The 24063-nt window shown below is 41.2% G+C and overlaps 1 protein-coding gene across 2 annotated transcripts in view; it reads left to right on the forward strand.

The window, feature by feature from the left end:
• The first annotated feature begins 1585 nt into the window (after positions 1–1585).
• The window catches only part of RGS7BP (regulator of G protein signaling 7 binding protein), a 43352-nt gene continuing 20874 nt past the window's right edge, over positions 1586–24063 (forward strand). The window contains exons 1-2 of one of the 2 annotated variants that reach the window (XM_059833962.1): positions 1586–1744; positions 4262–4428. In XM_059833962.1, coding sequence (XP_059689945.1) covers positions 1586–1744; positions 4262–4428 — 326 coding nt within the window. The remainder of the gene's footprint in view (positions 1745–4261; positions 4429–24063) is intronic. The other variant, XM_059833963.1, reaches the window with a different exon arrangement.

Genomic DNA, 24063 nt, shown 5'->3' on the forward strand with positions numbered 1-24063 from the left:
CATTTCTGGGAAAACAGCAGGAAATGTCTAAGAAGAGTTTCAAAGTAGACTAATAGGCAATGCCCAGACTCAGGTAGATACGAGGGTGTCTGTGTTACAGTAATGCTCGGCGCAGCCTAAAAAGAGGCCCTCAACCTGCCAGAGTGCCATTGTTGGCATATAGTCCAGCTCCTTGCCAAGACTGGGTTTCTGCGTGTGATGCATCTGGCATTCCCTTGGTACCAAGAACGTTACTGAAACATAAAAATCTTTTATTTAATGTCCTGAAGAAACAAAATCATACCAGAAGTGAGCTATACAGCCATAGCTACCTGGCTACAGAGAGGATAGCTGAGCTGAAGCTCTGAGAGCAGAGCTGAAGCAGGCGCAGGATGTAGCTCGCCCCGGGGCAGTGCAGTCCCCACGGGGCCCTGGGGAAAGCAGCTACAGACACAGTGTGGGCACAGCCCCACAGCCGTGGAGGCGCTGGTGCCGTGGTGGTGCATTGGAGGGGGCTGGTGCCCAAGGACTGGCGAACTGCACTGTCATGCTGGAGCACAGACGAAACAATTTCTCCAATCGATTATTATTTAATCTTTTCTACAGTGAACAAATACAATCTACAGTGCAGTTGCATCACACCCTCCAAACATTTTTCTTAGCGCCCCAAAATAAGATGGTTTTTAGTGAAAGAAAACAACTTCGAGCAGTGAACCAAGTCTTTGTTAAATAGGAGAATGTTTTCTAAGCAAGCCTCTTGAAGACCAGTACCAACTTCGGCAGAAGCCGGACGGGCGACCCGCGAGCGCCCGCGGGAAAGCCGCCACGGCGGCCCGGGGGCGGCTACCGCTGGGGCTGCGGCCACCCGAGGGGAAGGCGCTGCCCGGCTCCTCCCTGGGGCACGCAGCGGGAGGGCGCTTCTCCCCGGCTGACCCGCCTCCCGCGGCGGCCGGGCGGGCGGGCGGGGGAGCGAGGTGCCGCCGCGGGCGGGCTCGGGGGTCGGCGAGGCCCCGGGGGGCGGCTGCCGCTCGCGCTCCCGCCCTGTGGGGGCGGCGCGCCGTTGACGCCGTCAGCCCGCCGGGCTCCGCCGCCCCACCGGCCCCTCCGAGCGGCTCCCGGGGGGCGCTCCGGCGAGACGCGCCGCGGGGGAGCGCGTAGAGGCGCGGCGGGGCGAGCTCCCCCGCCGGGAGCATCGGCCAGGTGTCGGCGGCCGCTGGATGGGAGCCCTTCTCCGCCGGGCACGGCCGCGCTCGCCCCCCCGCCGGCTGCGGGAAGGAGGACGGCAGAGGATGCCACCGGCGGGGCGGTTCCGCAGGGACTGACATGCTGCTGAAGGAGGGAAGGCGCCAGCCCCTCCGTCTCTCCCCGCGGTAGCGGAGGCGATGCTGCAGGGCGCTCCCCGGGCTCTCCCGCAGGCGCCAGGCTATCACCCGCAGCAGCCGCGCTCGCTGCCGTGAGCGGCGCGGTCCCGGCCGGGCCGAGGCGACGAGCGGCGCGGGCCCGCACCCCTACTCGGGGCGGCGGCGGCGGCGGCGGGGGGGTAAGGCGCTGCCCGCGCCCGCGGGGCCCCGCGCGGCGGGCGGCTCCGCGCGGCGGATGCGTGTGCATGAGCGCTGCACCGAGCGGGCGCAGGAAGCGCCCCCGCTCCGCCGCCTCCATCTTCCAGGGCAGCAAGACCTCGCCGCACGGCCGCGACAGTGAACGGAGGGGCAGCGGCTCCGAGAGCGCCTACCAGACCCAGAGAGCCCTGGATGACTGCAAGATGGTGGGTACCAGAGATGGGCTTGCCTTAATTTTTATCTTTTCCGAGTGTTCGCGTCGCTGTTGGCGGTGCCGCTCCTCCCGCCAGCTTGCCTATTCCCATCACGTGCAGTTGCACTATTTTTAAAACTGCAGTCCCCGTCGGGGGTGCTGCCCTGTGGCCTAACTCCCAGCGGTTCGAAGGCGAGAGAGGGGAGCGAAAACGAGACCTGCGGGAGCCGGCTGGGTGCGGCGGGACAGTCAGGGCAGGGGCCGGAGCCGGGCGCCGGCTCCTGCAGGAGCGGAAGCCCTCGTCCCGGCAGACGCCGCCTTCCTGGCGCTGCTAAGCGGCTGGAGTTGCTTTTTGCCAGATCCGGCCAAATTTGTCCCCAGCCTTGCACTCGCTGAAGCCTAAATAGGTAAATAGTTGCCTCCACTCCATCACTGCACGCTCTGCTTGCCGTCTTGTGCAGCAACCACACTCCGGCCCCAAAGTCCTTCTAAAACAGGATTCGGCATTTGAGGGCCTGAAATTCTGTCTCTGACGTGCTGGTACGCGTTTCCAGTCTCCCCAGAGTAGCTGGCTGCAGTTGTAAAACCTCAGATCAAGCACCTGCATCCATGTTATTTTTGGACTGTCACATTATGGTATGACATTTTTCTCTATTCATGTTCAAAATGCTTGGATCCTGACACTTTCCTCCAAACGAGCGCATATATCCCGTATCTGGCTCCTTGAGCTGCAGTCAGCTGGATGCTGGGCCCCAAAATTGCTCCTCTAACCAATGAGAGAAATAGAAAACGAATTGTTGCTACTTTATTTGAGAAATCTGGATCTTGCTAAAGCTCTGTCCAGTAGTGTTGGAAATGTACCTGTGACTTCTGTTCTGCTGGATTCCGGCAATTTTTTTCCTCTGATACTGTAAATTGTGCTGGCAGATACACATTCCAATACTTCAAAATCGGGAGTAACTCCCAGTGCACCAAGGAACAAAAGCTGCCACAGTAGCTCTGTGCTGAGGGGCTGAATGCGTCCTCTGTTAAGACAGGGGATGTCAGGTGAGAATTGGCAAAATGTGTCTGGCGCAGCCAGTTACCAGTTGCAGGATGAGATGCTTTTCTGTTTTTCTTAATGCGGAGTAATTACACTATGACACATGGTAGTACAATTTTTTTCCCTCCATTGCTTTCATGCGTTGTCTTAAGCTACAGAATGAGAGCGTTGAAGCCAGGTTTAGCAAATAGTCTGCCTGGGGCTTTGTTTGGTGTGTGCTTTTGGTTTTGTTTGGAGTTTGGGGGTGGGAGGGTGCAGATGTACTGGAATGCACTGGGATTGTTTTGCTGGTCCAGAAGCAGAGAAACCTATTTGCTACTCTTACAATGACATTCAAGAAAGCCTGGCCAAAAAATGGGTCCTGATACTAGTTCTCAGTTATACAGAGTAATTACAGTGGGATGAAGGGTCAGAATGTAATACCGCAGGAGAAGCGACTCATTTATTTTCTGAGTACGAGAATTTGAGGGCTTGACTTTAAAATTTGGTAAATCTGATAAAATCCAGGTTTTAGCATGCTTGTATGCTTGGAATATGTTGAACTCCTGGTGGTAATGATGGCTGCAGAATTATGAGCAGTTACTCCTGTCTGTTTTTACGTAGTTTGGAAATTGAGGTCAAATTATCAAAACACAGATAAACAAATATTCTGTTCTGTCGCTCCCTGCCTTCCACCCCCGCCACCATGTGCAGCAAATGGTCCGATGTGCTTTCGTTCAGAAGACAGCAAATGCTTTGTTTTCTTAAAATACAATCCCACGTACATGATCAGTGGAACAAAACAATAATCATCTTTTCACCACTGTAAAAGTTACCCATTTATCCAATAGCATCCATATGTATCTGACAGATAATAGATTTCTGTAAAGGTTGAAACGTGTATTTACTTCTTTGTCTGTTTTCCCCACACACACATTGGAAAAAGTGCTTTCTAGAATCCTAACTGGAAAGTGCCTGTCTGGTACATATTCTCAGCCAATAACTTCAGATCAGTTTCAAGTCTGAAATCTGGGTTAGAGGCCAATGACAGAAGAGAAATCATTACAAAATAAATTAGCAAAATCACCACTGTAAAAGCAAATGCTACATTCCAATCTCTGAATGTGCTGTTGATCATGAAGCAGGAGGAGCAAAGGCAATAATTGCTGAAGATATTTTTGTCTTTTATGATAGCAAAAAATAACCTCGTGCTGCTAGTAAAACAGCTGGTTTTTTGTCTGCTTAATATTTAAGACTAGTAACTCGAACACTTTCAGAGATTAAAAGCAGAAACACGAGCTCCCTGCAAATGAACATTTATAGCTCAGAGAAGAGGCAGCTGTCATGGAGGTCCTAGTCATTTACTAAATCTTGGGCACTTGATCCTGTATGCCATGAAATTGGGAGCAGCAGGAACAAGCCCCAGATTGGGCTTGTTTTCTAAAAACTTGATTGTTTTTTTCAGTGTAGTTAAACGTCTCATGTAAGTAAATCCTCTTTGTTTTTCAGCTTGTCCAGGAGTTCAATACTCAGGTGGCTCTATACCGGGAGCTGGTAATTTCCATTGGGGATGTCTCAGTCACCTGTCCATCTCTGCACGCGGAAATGCACAAAACTCGAACCCGAGGATGTGAGATGGCCTATCAGGCTCATCAAAAACTAGCAGCAATTTCTGGGTAGGAGTCTACTTATTTTTAATTAAAGCTGTACTCATATGCACACCTTTGCTAAATACTACATTATGGAGACTTTCAGCAAAAGCATTAACTCGTGTTTCTGTTTAGACCTAGAGATGTATGACCACAAATTCTACAGAACGCTCATATCCTTATGATAGTGCAATTTTGGGTCAAATCCTGGTCCCCTTACCAAGATTGTATCCTACTGACTTCACTGGATGCTTTTATGTAAGATGAACAGGATTTTACTCCGCATCACTAGACAACTTAAAAAGATCAAGGGAGAAGCCTTGCCTTTCAAGGGTGAAATAGCAATAGCTTTCTGCCCAGTCCTTCATTGGGTACACCTAATTGAACGGTTAGAGACAACTAGCTCAGCTCAAGTAAAGACTTAACAAAATTAGATGAAAAAATAATTAGGTGAAAATTACATAAGGGGGGGAATACAAATACTATTGTGAAAACCTGTGTTTACATTCTACATGTTTTAAAATCCTTATTAGTTTTGAAATGAGGATTGAAGCTTTGCCAACATATAATATTTTCATTTATTCTTTGATATTACATTATATACGTTCCTTTCCATGGTGACAGAATATATCATCACATACTTAAGACTATGCCTTAGTACAAGATAGACCAGGATAAATATCTCTGTCGTACAAAATTGGAATTCAGGCTGCTTACATGAAGTCTAATTATTTGTGGGTTCTTCACAGTATGGTGCCAGGGGCATTTGTATTAATACATGTACCTCCCGAGTCGTGTCTCTCTCTGACTACACTTTGCCAGAACTTTCTGCAGCTGCCTTATCCACCATAAACCGTTGTATACCACTGGAAGAAAAATTTCTTTTTTTGCAGCTCTGCCTAATCCCCGTTGAAGTTCATCACTTTAATGTATATGAGAAATCTGTCATAGGTTTAGTATATAAGGGAAGACCACACTAACAAACTAAACGTAAGAAAACAGTGGTTGGTCATTTTAGTAGAACTGTCAGTATTTTCAGAGGTGATTTCATGCAATGACTCTTAAGTTCATATTGCAACCTCTGATTTGTTCCTTGAACAAAGTACGTGCTTTTAAGTTACTAAAGTCTGTGGGAATTTAAAAAAAAAACAACAAACCAACCAAAAGATATAGTTCTTTTTAGCTAGTGTACACTACCTCAGCATGGTAGCACTGAAAATGTGGAAGGAAACAGTAGTGAAATTGATCTTGTGCACTTTCAGACTCAAAAGAGAGACTAATAGCAGAACCAAAATAATACATCTGAATAGCAGAACCTAATTTCGATTTTTTAATCCTTTGGGTTTTTTCCTCTAAAGAAAACTGTCGATACATGCTCATTTAGAAGTATGGAGTTTTTTTAAGTAATCGTTTCACAGTTGGGAGTCTGTCATATACACAAAGGTGTCCTGAAGGTTGTGCAGTTGCTGCGAGATTGACATTTAGCTAATCTAAAACTGTTCCAAATAACTGTGATAATAATGTGATATCCATAACAACTGGTAGGTGTTAGAAACCCTCTGGAAATTACTTGTTTGGTTTGACAGACATTTTACAAGATGTGCTTAACATCCGCACCCTCCTACAGCTGAGGAAAGCCATACGAGCCAACTTAACTTGTTTGGTGTATCTGTGAGGAAAGATGGGAGATGAAGGTGCAGCAAGGATTCAGTGTAGAAAAGAAATACAAGGAGAGGAGTAATAAATAGTCTCAGAGGTTCACTCTTTAATTCAGCAGGAAGTGTGATGTAGTGCATATGGCATAGGATCTGGAATGGGAATCTAATTTGGTAGCAAGAAAAAGTATCAGGGAGAAGAATACTTAGGGACGGGAATGTATTAAATCATCCTCAGTATTAAATAGCCAGGAGTGTAGTGTATTGCTCAGAAACACTGGTAGTCAGCACATGGGACAAAGGCTCATTTAGTTCACTGCTTTAGTTCAAAATGCACTATGCAAACTTTTGGGTAACACAACCAATTTCATCTTCCAAAGCTTGTTAAAGAAAGCCTATTGCTTTCCCAACCAGAGATAATAATAGCAATTAGCTAATGATGTTACTAGACTGTAAAATTTCATTACATATCAGCATTCTATTAGTTAAGGTCATCAGTAATGTTAGTCTCTAAGTGACCTGAGCTGTTGCAGGACACCCTGAGTTTCTTTCAAGAAGTTGGCATCACTGCCTAGGACAACATTAAGTTCATTAATCTTGTTTGTGCTTATGTCTTCATTGGAAAACTAGCAGACAGCTTCATTTTATGCTTCCTTTGAATATGTAAGGATTTGAAACTCTTAAACACACTGATTCAGGCAGCTGGAAGAGGCATGTATTTCCCTTCGTAACACACCTGTTGTGTAAGACTAGGGAAGGTGACAAAGAGGAAAGATACAAAGACTTGGAAGGAAAGAAACAGGAACAGAACCACTAGCGCAGAGAAAGGCAGCTCTGGAAGCAAATTTGGGAATTGTGGCAAGGGAAAGAAATGCTGAGGTGGAGATAATGCATTAGGAACTGAACAGGATAGAAGTCATGAAGAGGAAAAAACTTTGATCATGGGCATATCAGTTCTGGAATATTAGATGGAAATCAGAGCAGGACAGTGGTGTAATATGAACAAGAGGAGAAGACTGCAGTTGTAGCTGTAGAAAAAGTATACACTGATATGCCATCAAAAGGAGATTCAGCTGGGAAAATGGAGGAAGTGAAAGCCATTTCCATTTTAAAAACTGAGGGAAAGAAAAACAAAGGAGATGATGACAAAGATAAGGAAGTAGCAAGGAAACATAAACCCTTATGAAGTTTGCACTGGATTAGACCATATCACGCCATCTAGCTCAAATCTGACAGCTGCCGGTAGCAGAGATTTTGTAAAAAAGCATATAAAAACAGGCTGTGCATAAAACGATGCCTTGCCTCATATACTTGCCATTACCCAGCAATTAGTAGTTTAGGGGTTTCCTGAGCCAAAAGCTGCATCTGAACAATTTGTATCTGATAAATATGAGTTTGTCACAGAAGATTTCAGGATTTGTCTAAATATGAAGGTCTTTTACTCACTGCTGAGGATGAATAATGACATCTTTACACTGTGTTTTTAAAAATGTTACAAATCAATTTACCAAAAAAAAGAATATTATTGAGAAAGGAAACTTCAAATTCAATCTCCAACTTAATAGAGCCTCATAGCTATTACATCCTCTTCTTAACTTGCTCTCTTACATATTTTTCTGGTAGAAATAGGTGAAATTTTATGAAAGAGCAGATGCATGCCTGAGTTTCCCAATACTATCATGGCTTTCAGGGAATAAAGATTAGAAATAAAAATAATTTAAAATGAAATATCCTAGTTCTAGCTGATGATTTTTTAGGAGTGCAAGTCAAAGTAAACTCTTCTTTCAGTGTTGGTTTTCTCAGGACTTCAGGTCAATTCCTGCTCACTGCACTCATACTAAAAATTCTTAGTGATTTTTAATGAACTGTCTTCTGAAGGAAGTGAGTAAGGTTTGGTCCTTTCATTACATTTTCTGCTGTATTAATTTATCAGAAATTAAGTATCTCAAATTAATTACATTATGCACCCTTGCAGTATCAGATGTCATGGTCAAACCTGGAGAAAGTACAGCAGCAAGAAAATGAGTCAGCATGTTTTTTTCCTCCCCCAAAAAAAAGAAAGGAAAAATACTTGTTACAATAGGAAGATGAAGAAAAAAATGCAAGTCTCTGTTTTGGAAGGGGATCTGTTTTATGGCATGGTAAAGACTGGTGATATTTTAGAAGTCATCAAATAGAGAGCCAGCTTTGTAGGTGAAGTACACTAAGTCTGGGATGTAAACGGAAAGATATGTCAGAACTGTATTTTAAGGTACAGGTCTGCACAACTGTGTACACACTTTTGTAAATGTCCCTTTCATATTCTCAAGCATTTGATGTGCTCACATAATGCAAGTACTTCTGTGTGTACTTGGCACACTGAAACCAGAACTGGCAGTATCTCTGTGACAGTCTGATATATATGTTGACAGTGGCTTTTTTTTTGCATTAAATGAAACTGTGTGAGGAGCTCAGGGGTGCATGGCAATGTACATCTGTGTGAACATACCTTTGAAAGTGCTTGTCCTCTTGTTCAGACTGGTGTTGCAAAGTCCTGAATCTAAGGAGGTGTAAACCCATACACCGTACACCAGCAGAGGCTGCGGGCCAACCACATGGAAAGCAGCTTTGCTGAAAAGCACCTGGGGGGTTCTGGAGAACACCAAGTCAAACGTGAGCAAGCCCTGTGCCCTTGTGGCAAAGAGGGCCAACAGCCTCCGATGCTACATTAGGAAGTATTGCCAGCAGGTTGAGGGAGTTGATCCTTCCCTTCTGCTCAGCACTGTTGAGGCTGTGTCTGGAGTACTGTGTCCAGTTCTGGGCTCCCTAGAAGAAAAGAGAAAGGGACATACCGGAGCAAGTCTAGTCAATGGCCATAAAGATGATTAAGAGCATGCAACATCTGACATACAAGGAGAGGCTGGCAGACCTGGGATTGTTTAGCTTGGAGAAGAGAAGGCTTGGAAGGGGATCTTATCAATGTGTATAAAAAATACCTGATGGGATAGTGGAATGGAGACACAGCCAGACTCTTCTCAGGGGTATCCAGTGATAGGATAGCAGGCACAAATTGAAATACAGAAAATTTGATTTAAACATTTTTAAACCCCCTTTTTTACTGCGAGGTTGATAGAATATTGGAACAGGTGCCCCAAGAGGTTGTGGAGTCTCCATCCTTGGAGATACTCAGAACTCAACTGGGCATGGTCCTTAGTAATCGGTTCTAGCTGACACTGCTTTGAGCAGGAGAGTTGGACTAGATGAGTTCTAGATGTCCCTTCTGGCCTGTGGCAAAAGTCACTGTAAATCTTCTCTTTGGGAAAATTCCAAGATAAAGTTTACTTATTTGACATTGAGGTGCATCTTTTACTTCTATAAAACAGTTGTTAATGTAACTTCCCCTGAGTTCAAGAAAAGTTCAGGAAGTAGACCTAAAAATCACATCCTGATTGCATTGCTGTCTTTATTGCAGTGCACAAACATGTTACCTTAGCGTTGCTTTAAGTATGTAGTTTTAGGTAATTTCTACTTTTGTTTTCCTTTGCAGTCTACAGTAGATTTCTGATGTTTTAAATAAGCAACAGAGGGTAATTTCTCAGACCTAATTAATATTAGATCAGTTTCTAAGGTTGTGTTAGAACATTATATTGACAGCCAGTTGTGTCCAAATTTTTATTAAACTGTCTATTATTTAGGTGTTCAAGGAACGTGTGGACGTGGCATTGTGGGACATGTTTTAATGGGTATGGTTGATGGTTGGACTTGATGATCTTACAAGTTTTCTCTGACCGTAGTGATTCTGTGTGATTCTGTGTGTGATTCTGTCTGAATTTTCCCCAAATTATGACACTTCAAAATTATTATCTGCATTCTTAAGCACACAAGCAAACAAAAAAGACTGCCCCAAAATATTTTACAAATTAAGAGAGAAGACGACTTCAAGCTTATAACTTAAGGAAAGCTGCATTAAGACAGACATAACAGAAACCATTTTAACTGTTTAACTTCAGGTGTTAAATAAAGCACTGCTGGCAGGCAGTATAGCTCAGCAGAAACAAAACATAGCAACACTTAGCTCAACAGGGAAGAATTTTTGTAATCATGAATCAAAAACAAGGTAATGCCAGAAGATAGAGCAACAAACTAGAGCTCTGTGCAAGCTAGATACCAATCAAGCAGCATATGTGGAGATCTCTGCCCTCCCTAGATGTCTTTACAATCACTGCCATTGTACTCCTCTAAGCGTATGTGTCAGAGGTGGGGAGAGTGATATTAATTTTGATCCTTGGGAGTTCTGAATTAAAGGCACTGCCCCTGTATCCTACTTCAGTTACCGTTAGCATTGTTTCAACAGCCAGGTGAAAGTTAAGAATAAGGTAGGTGCTTCACAGAGGTTGCACCATGACAACCAGAACGTGGCCTGATGAGAGTATAATTAAATATTAAAAATAATGTGATGACATGTAAGAAAACAAAGAAAGCAGTCAATATTCACAGCAAGAATCAATACTGTTATACATAATAATGCCAAAAGCATAATGCCCCCTTAATTCATATGGGGTTTTTTATCAAAATATTGCAGATATTTGAAACAGGAAGACCTTAAAAATCTAACCTTAAAAATCCTATTAAGTAAGTACAAAATGTTGATTCTCTGCTTCTGAAAACATGTTGGAAATACAAAACTTCCCATTTGCACTCACAGGCGTATACTGAAATGATCTCAGTAAGTTGTTCCAATCTGGCAGGCCAGATCCCACAATTCTTACTATCACTGAATAGCACCTTACTCAGCAAGTTGTCCTGATTACTTAACTGGGACTGTCCAAAATGAGAAAAGTCAGGGAGATCTTTGTCTCCCTACAAAGAAGAGCTTTCACTTTCTGGAGCAAGTTCATTACTGAGGATTCTTATCATACAAAGTCTCATTTTCTTTTAACCTTTACATTCAGCTTCTGTAAATATTTACTGTAACTTTCACAAATGCTTATAATTTTCTTTTGATTTTGAGCATATCAAATTCTAGGGGCAAATTCTGACTGTTCCACTTTGTTTGGAATATCTTCACTGATTCGTCAGTCATGAAGTGACTCCAAACTTACTACTGTGGATCAGAGACTGCACCTGTTCCAGTGACTCAAATCCCATTTTTGACTAATGGGAGTTGGTCTACATGGGAATGTTTTGGGACTTAAGCTCAGATACGGATATTTTATGAACATACTCGTTATGGACAAACTAGTGCATGATAGTGCAATAAGTATACCATAGCTTACTCCTTTCTCAAGAGGGTAAGACGCACATACATTGTTCTCACTAGACTCCTTTGCAAAAATTCCCCTAATTATACAAGCCATGTGCATCTAAAATGATGGAAAGGGACATTGAAAACCTAAGACCATTTTCTGTGGAACTGAGTTAAGGTGGGTTCTGTTATTGAGAATGAAATCTGTTTACTCAATTTAAGTTGCAAGTTGAAAAAGAAATCATTTGAGTTAGTTACCTCAAGTTCTAGTAGGTGAATTCAGAAGGCAAATAATGGAGGAGAAAACAAGGTTACTTACTAAAGCTAGAGTTCTCAAAATAGCTAACCTCTACAGACTCACTTTTCCTTTGTACCTTTGTCTTTGAAACTGTGCTCTAATAGGCAGCTAGAGTTGAAGATACAGGGTATTAATATCTCCCTTTATAGATCTATCTTTCATAACTGGAGGCCAGATTTAGTAAAGGGAAAACATACCTAAAATTTAATTTAACGTTTACTTCTTTATGTCCAAAACAGCAATTCTGAAAAACCTCAAAGTTCCACATCAGCACTGACACAGTGGAACTTAGTTTTGACAAAGCGGAAGAACTTAGCACCTTGCTTAACGGTAAACCTAATCAGCAGGCAGAAATGAGGCATTCCTGTTTGTCCAAGCTCTGACAAACTCGATCCCATAGATGCTGTCAAAAGCATCCTCAGAGCCTAACACACTGACAATTTTGGACTCATCACAAAACACAGTGGCACCTGCCACTTTCTTTTAAACTAAAGCTGAAGGTGAGTCAACTTAATTTCTAGACCACTTGCACCTACCTCCCAGAAAAATGCCTTGACTACTAAAAGTAGGATGGACATCGGTCATTTATTTGCCCCTTTCTTCCATCTCACGCTCAATGAGCACATTCACAGCACCTCCCAGTGCAGGACTGCCACTGCCAAGACACTCAAGGACTGCACAACCTGGGTAAGCCAGACAGGTAAGCCTGCCACTTATGTGAAGGGTCCTCTAACAGAAGAGAAGCTGTGTCCCAGCCCAGCAGGCAGGGACTCTGCCCCATGCTCAAGGACCACCACAAATAGCCATATTCTCCCTGGCAGACATAGAGCAATGTAGCTTTTTCTCTGTGACATGACCTGAAGCTGTGATGCAGCTGTGGGGAAGGAGGGAGCACATTGCCATCATCTGACCCAGTGGGCACAGTATTGTGCACAAGGGAGCAAAACGGTGTGGGGGTCTGCGCTGCACTTGGGTTTCAAGCAGTGCCAGTGCAGGGAAACACTGAAGACTGTTAAGGAACTTCTTTGGTGGTAAGGAGAACTTGTATTCTAGTCCTTGCTCCCGTGATTTTTTCTGTGTTTTAAGCAGATAAAGCACATAAAGATGCAGGGGAGTAGAGATTCAGCACTCACATAAATGCTGAGTATTCTTCAGCATTCTGCATCTTCAGCCTGGTGAACTGTGAATTCACCTACACAGTACCTTGGTCGAGGTTGGAGTAGGCTGCAGGTTTAGGGTGGTTTGGCTTCCATTTTGACATGGAGACTGAATTACATTGGCAGGGTCCCTTTAGAAATGCTGCAGCGTCAGAGCTGACCTTGTTCAGACAATTCAGTGTTTCCGTCTTGTCCCATTTTGTCCTTCCTTTAGAAAACCTGCTATCACTGTTGGACACAAAAAGCTTTTCAGACTTCTTCTACGAAAGTGATTTTCTCAGGGAGTAATCAGCCAGAGGACCGAGCTGCTAGGTAGCATCTATAGAAGCAGGAACTGTGGAGACATTGAAAAGCCTACAAAGCTTAAGTGTTGACTCTTTTTGGACAGTTGCTGTTACCTTTGCTTCACTCCAGATTTTCTCATACCCTTGTCAACCCTTGTCATCCCTTTTTTTCAGTGTTTCTGTTTCTTGCCTTTTTTCCTCTTAGCCCATCTCCAAACAGTAATGAAATTAATATAAAATTTGCTGCTGTCATATTAACTATATGGAAACTCTTCAGGACAGAGACCTGAATGTAGTTATAGCAAGCCCACTGGAATCCACTTACCTTTAGATCTGTGGTATTAGTGTAATAAACATGATTACCAAGAATAATGGATGTTTTGAGTATATTTTTTTTAATGTTTTGGGAAAAGTCTTGAAAATCTTTCATTCAACCTCTGACATGTTTTAGGTGAATCACTTATTAAATAGATGTACCAATACTTATTATCTCTGAGAAATCCTGTGTATATTATTTATGCTTTTACATCATATTTCAGTCTTTCAAGGGAAGGCATAATCAAATATTCTATTTTATTATTTCTATAGTGTTTCCTAAATAAAGCATGTGAAGATTACGTTTTTATGATATTGTTTTCCTAAATTCTTTCTTTAAAAATTTATTTTAAATGTCAATTTGGTGGAATTTTAGGCCTTAACATGTAACAGTGCATGGCAACTCCAGTATGTATCTTGGCATGTCACAAGTGGAATCAGTCAATAAGCTCTTCCTGAGCAAAAATGAGCAATACTAACTTATATCTGTAAATAGTGCTTTAAAAAGGGATTTAGAACTAGATTTCAAAAGGTATTTAACGACTTACAAGTGCAGCTAATTAGTCTTTCTTGTCATGCTCCTGACCCTATGCCCACAAAAATTAGGGGTACCACAGAAGCCTACATGGGTTCAAAATCAATGTTAGACCAATTGAAAATATTTTTTTCATTTCAGTACTTGTGACAGACAATTTCTTTCTTGGCAAAATTTTGAAAAAAACCACATTTGTTGAAAAGAAGTATACTGAAGCTACATGCCTAGCTTCACAGATGTGATTAAAAGTAGCAGTTGCACTGCTCTATAACGAAGACAGTTAAGAAGAGCCCCTTTATGTCTCATTTAGGCCCACTGCCTTGAATTATGTCTCGCCAGCATATTTCAGTAATTTTCTTCTCTCAATTTCTACTGAAACACAGCTGAAGCCTGTGAATTTAGTTATGAGTTTTAAGTGCTTCTTTCCTGATGATTTTCTTGAATACCATTTGATTAAGAAATCCCACATGGCTGCAGTTCTCAGTGTTAGACACTCTGCTTACCTTCGTTCTGTAGGGCTTTGGTTATATTGTTTTCAGAAAATTACTTCTGATTCACAGTGAATTTCTTCTAAATCCAGACTATTTTAGCAATATGTTCATGTGTCTTAAGAGAAGTGAGAACATGAGATAATGAAGTTGGGCATTAGAAAAAGACTTCAACATGGGCTGTTAGAGTTCCACGTATACTGTGTTTCTGCTTCTGATGTCTTAACTCTTTAAGTTTTGGATTGAAATTTTCATGTTAACAGAAATATTTTTACTAATTCTCAATAGTTCTCAACATTCTGAAACACTTCTCTCTAATTAGAAAAAAACAATTTTGGTTCTGTGCCCCTCACTGAAATCAGCCAGTGCAGTTGGAAAATTAATTGGACAGAACCATGCAATTAAGTGCTGGTCCTTCTCATGACCCATGTTCTGTCATGGCCCTTCAAGTGCTACACTTCCCGCAGTTGTCTAAGAAAAGACTTTGTGTTTATTGTGCACTTCGGTGCATGGAAGTTTGCTCTAGTAAGATGTCGAGTACGAAACAATAAAGGATAACTGCTCTCCACAGCATCATCAGTGACTTGCAAAATCATTCTCCAACCAAGGGAGATCTCGGATCTGTCAGGCTTACACAGGGAAAATTCCAACCAAATCCAAATTTACTATAAGGTGTGTAAAATCTGTTCTAGTTTTTCTAATTGCTTTATAGTTCTGTTTCATAACAATTAAATATTTGAAGCCATTATCGGGGCATTAAGGTCTCATCGGAACAAAGCATTAAATTAAGCATTCCTTAATCAGGAATCCTTCCAGTACTATCATTTAAATAATGTTTAAATTCATGTTTTAAAATTAAACATATACTGAAGTGCTGGCTATTATTGAATACTATTTCCTCTTTGATGGATACATTTGCAGATCTACATTTAGGTTTTCTACATAATTTTTAACTATAAGAGAAATACTACACTCGGTTATTTGTGTATGAACAATTACTCACTGTAGTTTTTCCTTTTCTCTCTTATGTTCCATTTTTTACCTTGCTATTCTTATCTTTCATATGAATACTTTCTGCATGAACATTTCCTGTCATCATAGGAATTTGGTATAAGAATTTGGTATAAGAATTTGGTATAAGAATTTAAATACTGTTATATTAAATTATGTGCTCAAAGCTGTTCAAGAAACTGCTTTCCCATTGCAGAAGAAAACAAGTTTGCATTTATTGGGTGAGCAAAGAAAAGCTGACACTTTGTATCTCTGTCTGTCAGGGCAAGACAGATCATTGCAAATGTACTGTTGGTAACCTTGTCAGCATGGTGAATGGTTAAGTGGCAAAATACCTGAAAGTGCCTTGTTTATACAGCAGCCTCCAATTATTTCCCTAAGTTCTGCAGCTGTTATTGTGGTGAAGCAGAGCTATCCACCCATATGCATTTACACCCCCTTCCAAAAAACCCCAATACCAACAAAACAGGTTGGTACTTTGGGATAGTATGGTAACTGCAACCCATAGCCCTGTACGCAGGCAGAGCAATGTGAGGCTGTGTGCTGAGGAAGCAGTCCCTTCATGCAGGTTGAAGAACACCGGGGCCCCCAGGTCATGGGCGTTTTGAAGTCTAGCTGCAGATCTACCCAAAGTAGTGTGTATACAGCCTTGCTATTCATTTTACATCATTCAAGACTTGGAAATGAGTAGTGTGTCTGTGTAGCTGCTAATACAGGATACTGCATGCCCAAGGAAGACTTTGTGGAGACATCCTTGCTTCCCAAGCAGAGACAGGCATTTCAAGGAGGAAAAAAAAAGAAACACCAGTTCACAAAGTCAAGTGGAGACTACAGCAGGATTCAAAAATCCAAAGTGAAAAAAATGCAAAGTTCTTTATGCTAAAATACTGCTTCCTGAACACATTTTATCAACAGATGGTTTTAAAAATTTCTTTCTCCATATATGAATTTAAACATTTCAGGAAGCTAATCTATTTCTTTTTTCTGTCTTTTTTTTTTTTTTTTGACACATTCCAGTTTTCTCACAGTCTCTCAGCTGTGATTTTTAACTTAACTACCCATACAGATTTGATCTGTGAAATATCTGGTGGGACTGTGCGAGATACTTCCACCGACACTATACCACAATTTCTTTTTCATTTGGAATGCTTTTATATTGAGGTATTTGGATATTGGTTTCTAAAAAGACAAAAAATACTCCAGGGCATGACAATGACCTATTCAAAGCGCTCCTAGAAGCATTTGATACATCCAGAATCCTAAATACTACCTTATTCTGAGCAACCTAGTAATGATCTGCTTGGTGGACTGTTTTCCTTCCAGTTTAGAATTGTAGCATTCACATTGTTTGACTAAAAGAAAAAAAAAGGATTATGAGAAGGTATGGATCTTTCCAGTAATTGTTAATGCAATATAGCTCTTATCCAAATCCCAGTGAAGCTTACAGAACATTTTCCCTTTAGTTTCAGTAGTCCTTAGGCCAAAGTGTTTTGTCATATTTTTGAGGAAATGCAAATACATTGTTCTTTAGCGCTTCTCATTTTACCATCTCTTCACATCCGCTCTGTTTTTCTTATTTTGAAATATGGAAAACGAGAAACCTAAATTACAAACAGATAACAGGTATCCAGATCACACAAGCGCTTTATGGAATGCCCTTTGGAAAAATTTTTACATTGAAATACATATTCAAAGTAGATACTGGAGACAGAAAAAAATGGAAAAGAGAAGTGTCATATATTAAAGCAGGTTTAGTGTCCTGTGGATGGTCAACAGCAGATGGCATCACTTGCCTGCAGCAGAGTTCCTTCTAAATCCCGTATGTTAGTAATTTGTTGTGACCTAGATCTTACAGCACCAAACACCCAAAGCATTTCATTCATTTTCAAGCCTTCGGAAGTCTGACCCTATCTGTCCACACAGATCAGAACAAATTTCGTAGATCATCCCACATGAGATACTTGTTTTGGTAGTTTTCTAACATTCTTTTTCCAACTACTAACCAAAGGAACTACACAGGAGTGTAGGTATGCATTCTTACCATTTAAGTTTTGTGGACTTTTGAAAGATAGAATTTATACATCATGTGTTAATGAGTAGTAAGTGATTAAGGGACATTGTAAAGAACTTAGAAGCTCATCTAAAATCAGGCAGCATGAGTCTGCAGTCAAGTTATAAGTGGCAATATGGAGGTATACTGGGCTTGAGCCTGTTGGCTGGTACAGACCTGTCTGTGCTCTCGCGACTGGTTTATCAGAGAAATTAATTTGAGAACAACTTGCAGATGCTAACAAGGCAGGGTGCTGAATAGGAATTTCTTTTGGAAACTTAAAAATTGTTGCATATGCAGCTAACCTAACTGCCTCCTTCTTGGTTTGCACAGATCTTTTCTGGAAGGTCTGTGTCATGGTTTGGGTTTATCTATTACTTAGTAGTGTCTATCATATAATTTGAGGAAGTGAGTCTGCGAGATTTTTTTGTCCAGCTGAGGCTAGAGCTAAGCAAGGACTTGAGAACTCAGCAAGGCTGACTTGAGAGCTCACCCAAAGATTTCTTTCATCTAACCTGACACCACCTTTTCTCAACAGGGAGCCTGATAACGTGCAGAGAGACGGGCCCTGTTCAGCTCATCTTTGGCTAGCGCAGAGGTCTTACGGATTTCCCTGAAGTAAAGGCAAGGCACAGCCAGCTGAAGGAAGGAAGAATGGAAAGGGGTCTTAGAGATAGTTTCTGCAAAGGTTGGATGGTCAAGCCTTGCATTTGTTTTTTTTAAATCTTATAGTAACTCAGAAGCATAATTAAAGACACATGCAATTTCACTTGGAATTCTGAATGCTTAGACGTATCCTGTCGGGGATTTTAAGCTTAACTAGTGTGGTGGTTTAGCCTTGGTCAGCAGCCAAACTCCCACCCAACTGCTTGCTCACTCACTCCTCAGCAGGACATGGGGAGAAAACAGGAAGAACAGGAATGAGAAAGCTGGGCAAGGGATAAAGACAGGGACATTGCTTACCAACTACTGTTGCAGGCAAAGCAGGCCTGATGTGGGGAAGATTAACCTAATTTATTGCCAATTAAAATAAAAATAATTACTGATTTGGGTAATGGGAAGCAAAAAGACAAACATTAAAACAACACCTTTTCTCCCCCCTTTCGCATGCTCAGCTTCACTCCAGACTCCTCTACCTCCCCCCCGAGCAGTGCAGGAAGGATTGGGAATGGGGGTTACCGTCAGTCCCTAACAGTTCCGCTTTGCCTCTCCTTCCTCCTCAGGCTTTTCCTCTGCTCTAGCGTGGGCTCCTCCACAGGCTGCAGTCCTGTCAGGAAAATCTGCTCCAGTATAGGCTCTCCACGGGTGGCAGTTTCTTCAGGAATATCCATCTGCTCTGGTGTGTTCCTCTCCACAGGCTGCAGGGAATATCTGCTCTGCCGTGGAGAACCTCCTCCTCCTTTCTCTCACCTAGAGGTTCCCTCTCTTGTTTCTCACTCTTTTTGTTCCCTCTTCCTCTCTCCCTGTGGCGTTTTCTGCCCTTTTTTAAAGTAAGTTTTCAAAGAGGTGCACGCACGCGGCTGATGGGCTCAGCTGTGTCCTGCTGTGGGCCCTTGCGGAGCCGGCAGGAACTGGCTGGAACCGGCCGTGTCCGGCCCAGGGCAGCTCCGCACCTCCTCCCACAGAGGGGCCCCCGTGGCTGTCGCCCCTCCAAAACCTTGCCACCTACGCCCAATACGCCTGGCCTTACCTGAAATGGAGCGAGTTCGAATAAAACTTCTTACATTGGTGCTGTTTTACTCAAGTCCAAGAAGTTTTACCGAGTGGTTGTGATCGGTTTTGTCCGCTAGTGGAATAGTTTGGGTAGTCCTCCGGTAATTTACTTCTTGACGACGCTTGAGTTAATTCAGCCGGTAAAATTCACTTCTGAGGAAACAAATCCAGAAAATTCCGGTCTGTGATTCTGATCATTTCAAAAAAAAGTTTTCTGACTAGCACCTGCAAATACTGGATGCACTGCTAGCTCTTGAAAATAGTGTGTGATACTTGTCTCCTGATAACATGAAGTCAGGAGTGTGGAAGAATCACAGTACTAGTTATTTAGTAAATAATTAATCCATTTTAAAGGTAAGGTTACTGCATCTGTAGTAATTATCTCATATAGTGAGTTTCCAAAAGAATTTTAGAACTTCAACATTAAAAAAAAAGTAAAAGACTTCAGCAATATAAGTGATGCTGTTTTTTCCTTTGGGGGTATTTCTGAAAGAGGGGAGCCTGCCAGAAAAAGGAAACAAGAGCATATTAAAAATTACTGTAATTTGCAGACCATGCGTGGCCCTTGGTTTATCGGTTAACTTCTACGGAAGTCAGGGAGATTTTCTTGAATGGATAAGAAAAGTATATTTCCTCCTGTTATAGTTGTAGCTAAATTGTTCTAGCATGGAAACACCTAAACTGCCATCAACTTGGGAGTTAGAAATGACTCTACAATATGAGTCACTGCATTGTGGTTTTACTCTACTTGTATTATCATATACCCAGATTGACTCCATCAGCCTTATCAGAGTAATTGGAGATTTACCCAGGTCTAACTAAACAAAATCTGATCACATGTCTTCTGATATTGAGAGCACTGTTGTAACTGCTTCAAAACAACAATCTGATTTATTAAAAACAACATCGCAACCATTTATGGGTCTACTAGAAAGAAGTAGCCTGCTTTTCTTGGGGCTGGGCTGGGGTGTTGTGTAGCAGTTGTATTGCAGTATTACAGCACATTAGTAGAGAACAAAAAAACAACACGTGATACTGAAACTGACAGTAGTTTGTGTGAAACATATATTTTAAAAAAAAACAACCCCAGCAGGTGGGAGGAACACAAATAACACTGTTTTCTCAAGATCTGTTCAGAAGAAAACATTGTAATTGGATGACTTTCCTACTTCTATTCAAAATGAATCAGCAAGTCTTTTGCTACCTTTAATGATGAATGGTTAAGTGATAAAGAAATAAACAATGTGTTTAAGATAGAAAAGCAGAGGCAGGTTGTGTAGGCTGTTGCACCTGAGCCATAATCAGAGGGGCCTCTTGCCCTCAGTAGCTAAGGGGATTAAGCGTATCTCCTCTGCAGTATTTGTCACATTTTTCATTCTAGCAGAAGAACCATAATGTCTGAGGTAGGTCTTGTTTCCAGATCATCTTCATAGCTGCTATATACTTCTAAACTGCAGTGTTTCTGATACTAAATTAAAAGGCAATCTACAGGGTAATACTTGTAGACAGTGACTTCCCACAACTTATCAAGCTGATTTACATTCCTTTTCATGGGAAGTACATATATGAGGTGTAAGGCAGAAATTGATGAATTCACTTTCACTTCTGGTTTGTCAAAGGTTTATTTTCCTTTAGCTTTTGAAGACAAGCAATCTTCACTGTATGTCTAGATATAGTTCTTTCAGCTCATAATATTTTAGAACTATTGACACTGTTCATAAAAATGATACTTTTCCTCAGAGTTAAGCATAGAATTTGTCAAAACAATACTTTTATAAAAAGGTGTATCAAACTCTTCATACAACTTAGCTACTCTTTAAACCAGAGATAATGCATCAGTATGTATTTTTAAATGTGATTGATAGTAAAAGTAAAATGCTACTCTGTTGTAAATATGTGACTAAGATTTTTAAGTTAAATTCAGAATTAGACCATAATCTTTGTTCAGTTTAAGTAGTCTTAAGTTTCACTAGTTTCAATGGAACTATGAATGCTGGACACCTGTGGGAATTCAGGAAAACCTGAAGGTGTTTTTCAGTTGTAACCAACATTTTGGCAGTACAACAAAATCATCTGTCAAATATTTTGGAAAAAATATCAAAAATTTTTATGGAATTTTCACTCTTTACCTTTTCATGTTAAGGAGGGGCATTTTAATCATGTTTATTCTTGTATTTTAAAATGATTGTCCAAATTGCTGCATTCATTCATCTTCCATATGTAGGCCGGCTACTATATGGTTGGTATAAGAGCTCCCTCTATAGGCTGTATTTTAAATATTAGTGTATCACCTGAGTAGTATTCACATCTTTGAGTAAGGACTTCTACCCTTTATGTTACCCTGGTGGTATAGTATTCATGTGACAGCTACAGAAATTCCTAGTAAGTGAGGTGCAGGATATTTGAAACAATTTAATGTACAGCTATCAGCATAATTTAGCAAAGAAAGAAAAAAAGGAAAATCAGAGCCAAATGATCAGCCAATTTTCCCTAAACATCAGCGAGTGTTTCTAAGTCAAATAAGTAATCCTGCAGACCTCATGATAGGAAATGTGGTTGTTGGTAGTAATAAGCTAACCATCTGGCTTTCTTTCATGCAGAGTTTTTATTATTAAAAACAAAACCAAAAAGTGCCTGTATGAAGGAACCCATACTCTTAGTTCTATTTGAAAATCAAAGCCTACTGTTTTCTAGTGAAGATCAGGCAGAAGTGAAGCCTGACAGTTACTAAGCAATGTGCCAGCTTGTATGGACCTATAAACTTTACCCTACAGGCAACATATTTGCATAAGCACATGTACCCCCACCTCACCATTTCTCCTTCCTCATGTATGGGAACACGTGTGTCTTGCCGGTTCACTGGCAAGTCAAGAGGCTTTCTCAAAGCAGTAGAATTCTTTTGTCCCTTCCTACATGGGCTATTCGTTGCATTCATCTTGTGAAAGGCAGCAGTGCTCCCCTGTTGGATGAAGTATCCCCAAGACGCTACAACCTGTGTATCCAAATCCTGTAAAGGTTACCAGTACCTCTGTATCTTACCTAAGTGGATAGGGAGAAGCAAGAAGATTTCTGCTCCACAATGGATGTGGGAAGTGAGCACAATTCCGGTCCACAGACTTGTGGCAGCTGTGCTCAGAAGCCAGCAATGAGTGGCTCATGGGCAGGTGCTCAGTGCTGTGCTAGCTCTCATATGTCCAACTGCAGATGAGCTATTGAATAGCTCCATTGAGAACACAATTTAGCACAGTAGTTGTATGAGATTGTGTTATATGCGATTTCTCTTGAACATCTAAGTGTTCTTCATAAAGAAATCAGCTGGACTAACTGACAGAGAGGTAGCTGACTTTGGGGGATAATAATGCAAGCTTGCATGTACTTTTCTTTGTAAATAAATATTAAATTGGTATATAGCTTTTTAATAAGCATATCATAATCAGCATTCTGAAAGTTATACTAGTCCCCTGTTTGACATTTCTTATGATATGACACTGAACATACAGAAATAGAAAATTATTGAGAGAAGTGAAATTGATGACAGTTTAAAAGGAAATTTTAAGCCCACTACACAGAATGTACTTCAGGGATTATCAAAGAAATCTTTATGTGCATTGCCATCAGAGCGTGGGGCTTTCAGAGATGAAAATGAGGACTATGTACATGCGTAGGAGAAAATTGTTTGGTTACAAGCTAATGGAATTCTTGTGGTCATTATGGCAATGAAACACTAATTAAACAGTTTGAGAAAATCAGGGAGGGTAGTGGCCTGGAAATGATTCTCATTGTATAAACTTTGGATAGTTAAAATTTTTTTTCTTGGATGTCACTGCTGCTAATTTGGATTTGCAAATGGGAGAATTTTGCTCGCAATTCGATTACAGATACTCTTATATTCTTGAAAAAACAAGAATGGGTCAGAACGTGCATATATCATAGATGTTTCCAGTTCTTACTCTCATGCTATTCATAAATACAGTTTACAAGAAAAATGTATTAGATTTACAACAGCAAAAACCTCAAATAAAATACCTATTACTGTGCATTCCAGTTACTCTTACAGCTCATTTGTGAATAGGAAGCCACTGATAAATTCAAATTGGCTTATGAACCAATCATCTTTATATGTAATTAATTGCTGCTGTCTTAGTCTGCATAATTAAAAATTCTGTCAGTAAGACCAAAAAAGTTTTAAAGGAAGGTTTTCACCAATTTTGCTTCTTAGAAAGTAAGTAGCTGTATGAGGAAAATACTGTTTTCTTACACCTGTGTGAGACCCTCAATGTTTTTGCCAGTGACAGCTAGAAAGGAAGAAATACTTTCAACATTGTAAATAAAGTTCCTGTAATGGCCATAACTTCTAAAAAATCTAAGGATTTCTAACATTTGAAACAATGCAGAGAAAAACAGGACAACTGTAATCCAGTTTTATCTAAATCTGCTACAAGGAAATTATCTTCTCATGATGTAAGTTTCCATACTCCTCTTAGTGATAGACTTGTGGTTAAAAAATCCTAGCTTTCAGAAGAGCTAGACAGATTCAGCTTTACTTGGATAAAAGAGTGGAGTAGATCTGTATCTCCCTATCAGAAAGAGCTCTCATCGCTGAGCAGAAAAAGGTCATCGTTGCCATTTCTGGTGGCTTTGTTTTTTGCAGGTTCCGCTTTGCACATGACCATTTATGGGGCAATGCCCTGCAGGTGGAATAGGCAAATCAATGACTCATTTATCCATTACTAGTTGTGTAACTGTTCATCTTCAGGACAGAGGAAACCCTGCTCAGAAAGAAAAGTTTAGGCATCTAGGAAACTCAAGCAGAAACTGAATGTGCTTGTGTGTTTATCGGTGGGGCTCCAGAACTTAGGTATTACATGAAATAAGCAATCATTCCGAAGAGCTAAATTTTGGGTGTGGGTGCTAAATATGGAAAGTAAATGG

The sequence above is a fragment of the Gavia stellata genome, chromosome Z, assembly GCF_030936135.1.
Source record: "Gavia stellata isolate bGavSte3 chromosome Z, bGavSte3.hap2, whole genome shotgun sequence".
Classification (NCBI taxonomy): Eukaryota; Metazoa; Chordata; class Aves; order Gaviiformes; family Gaviidae; genus Gavia; species Gavia stellata.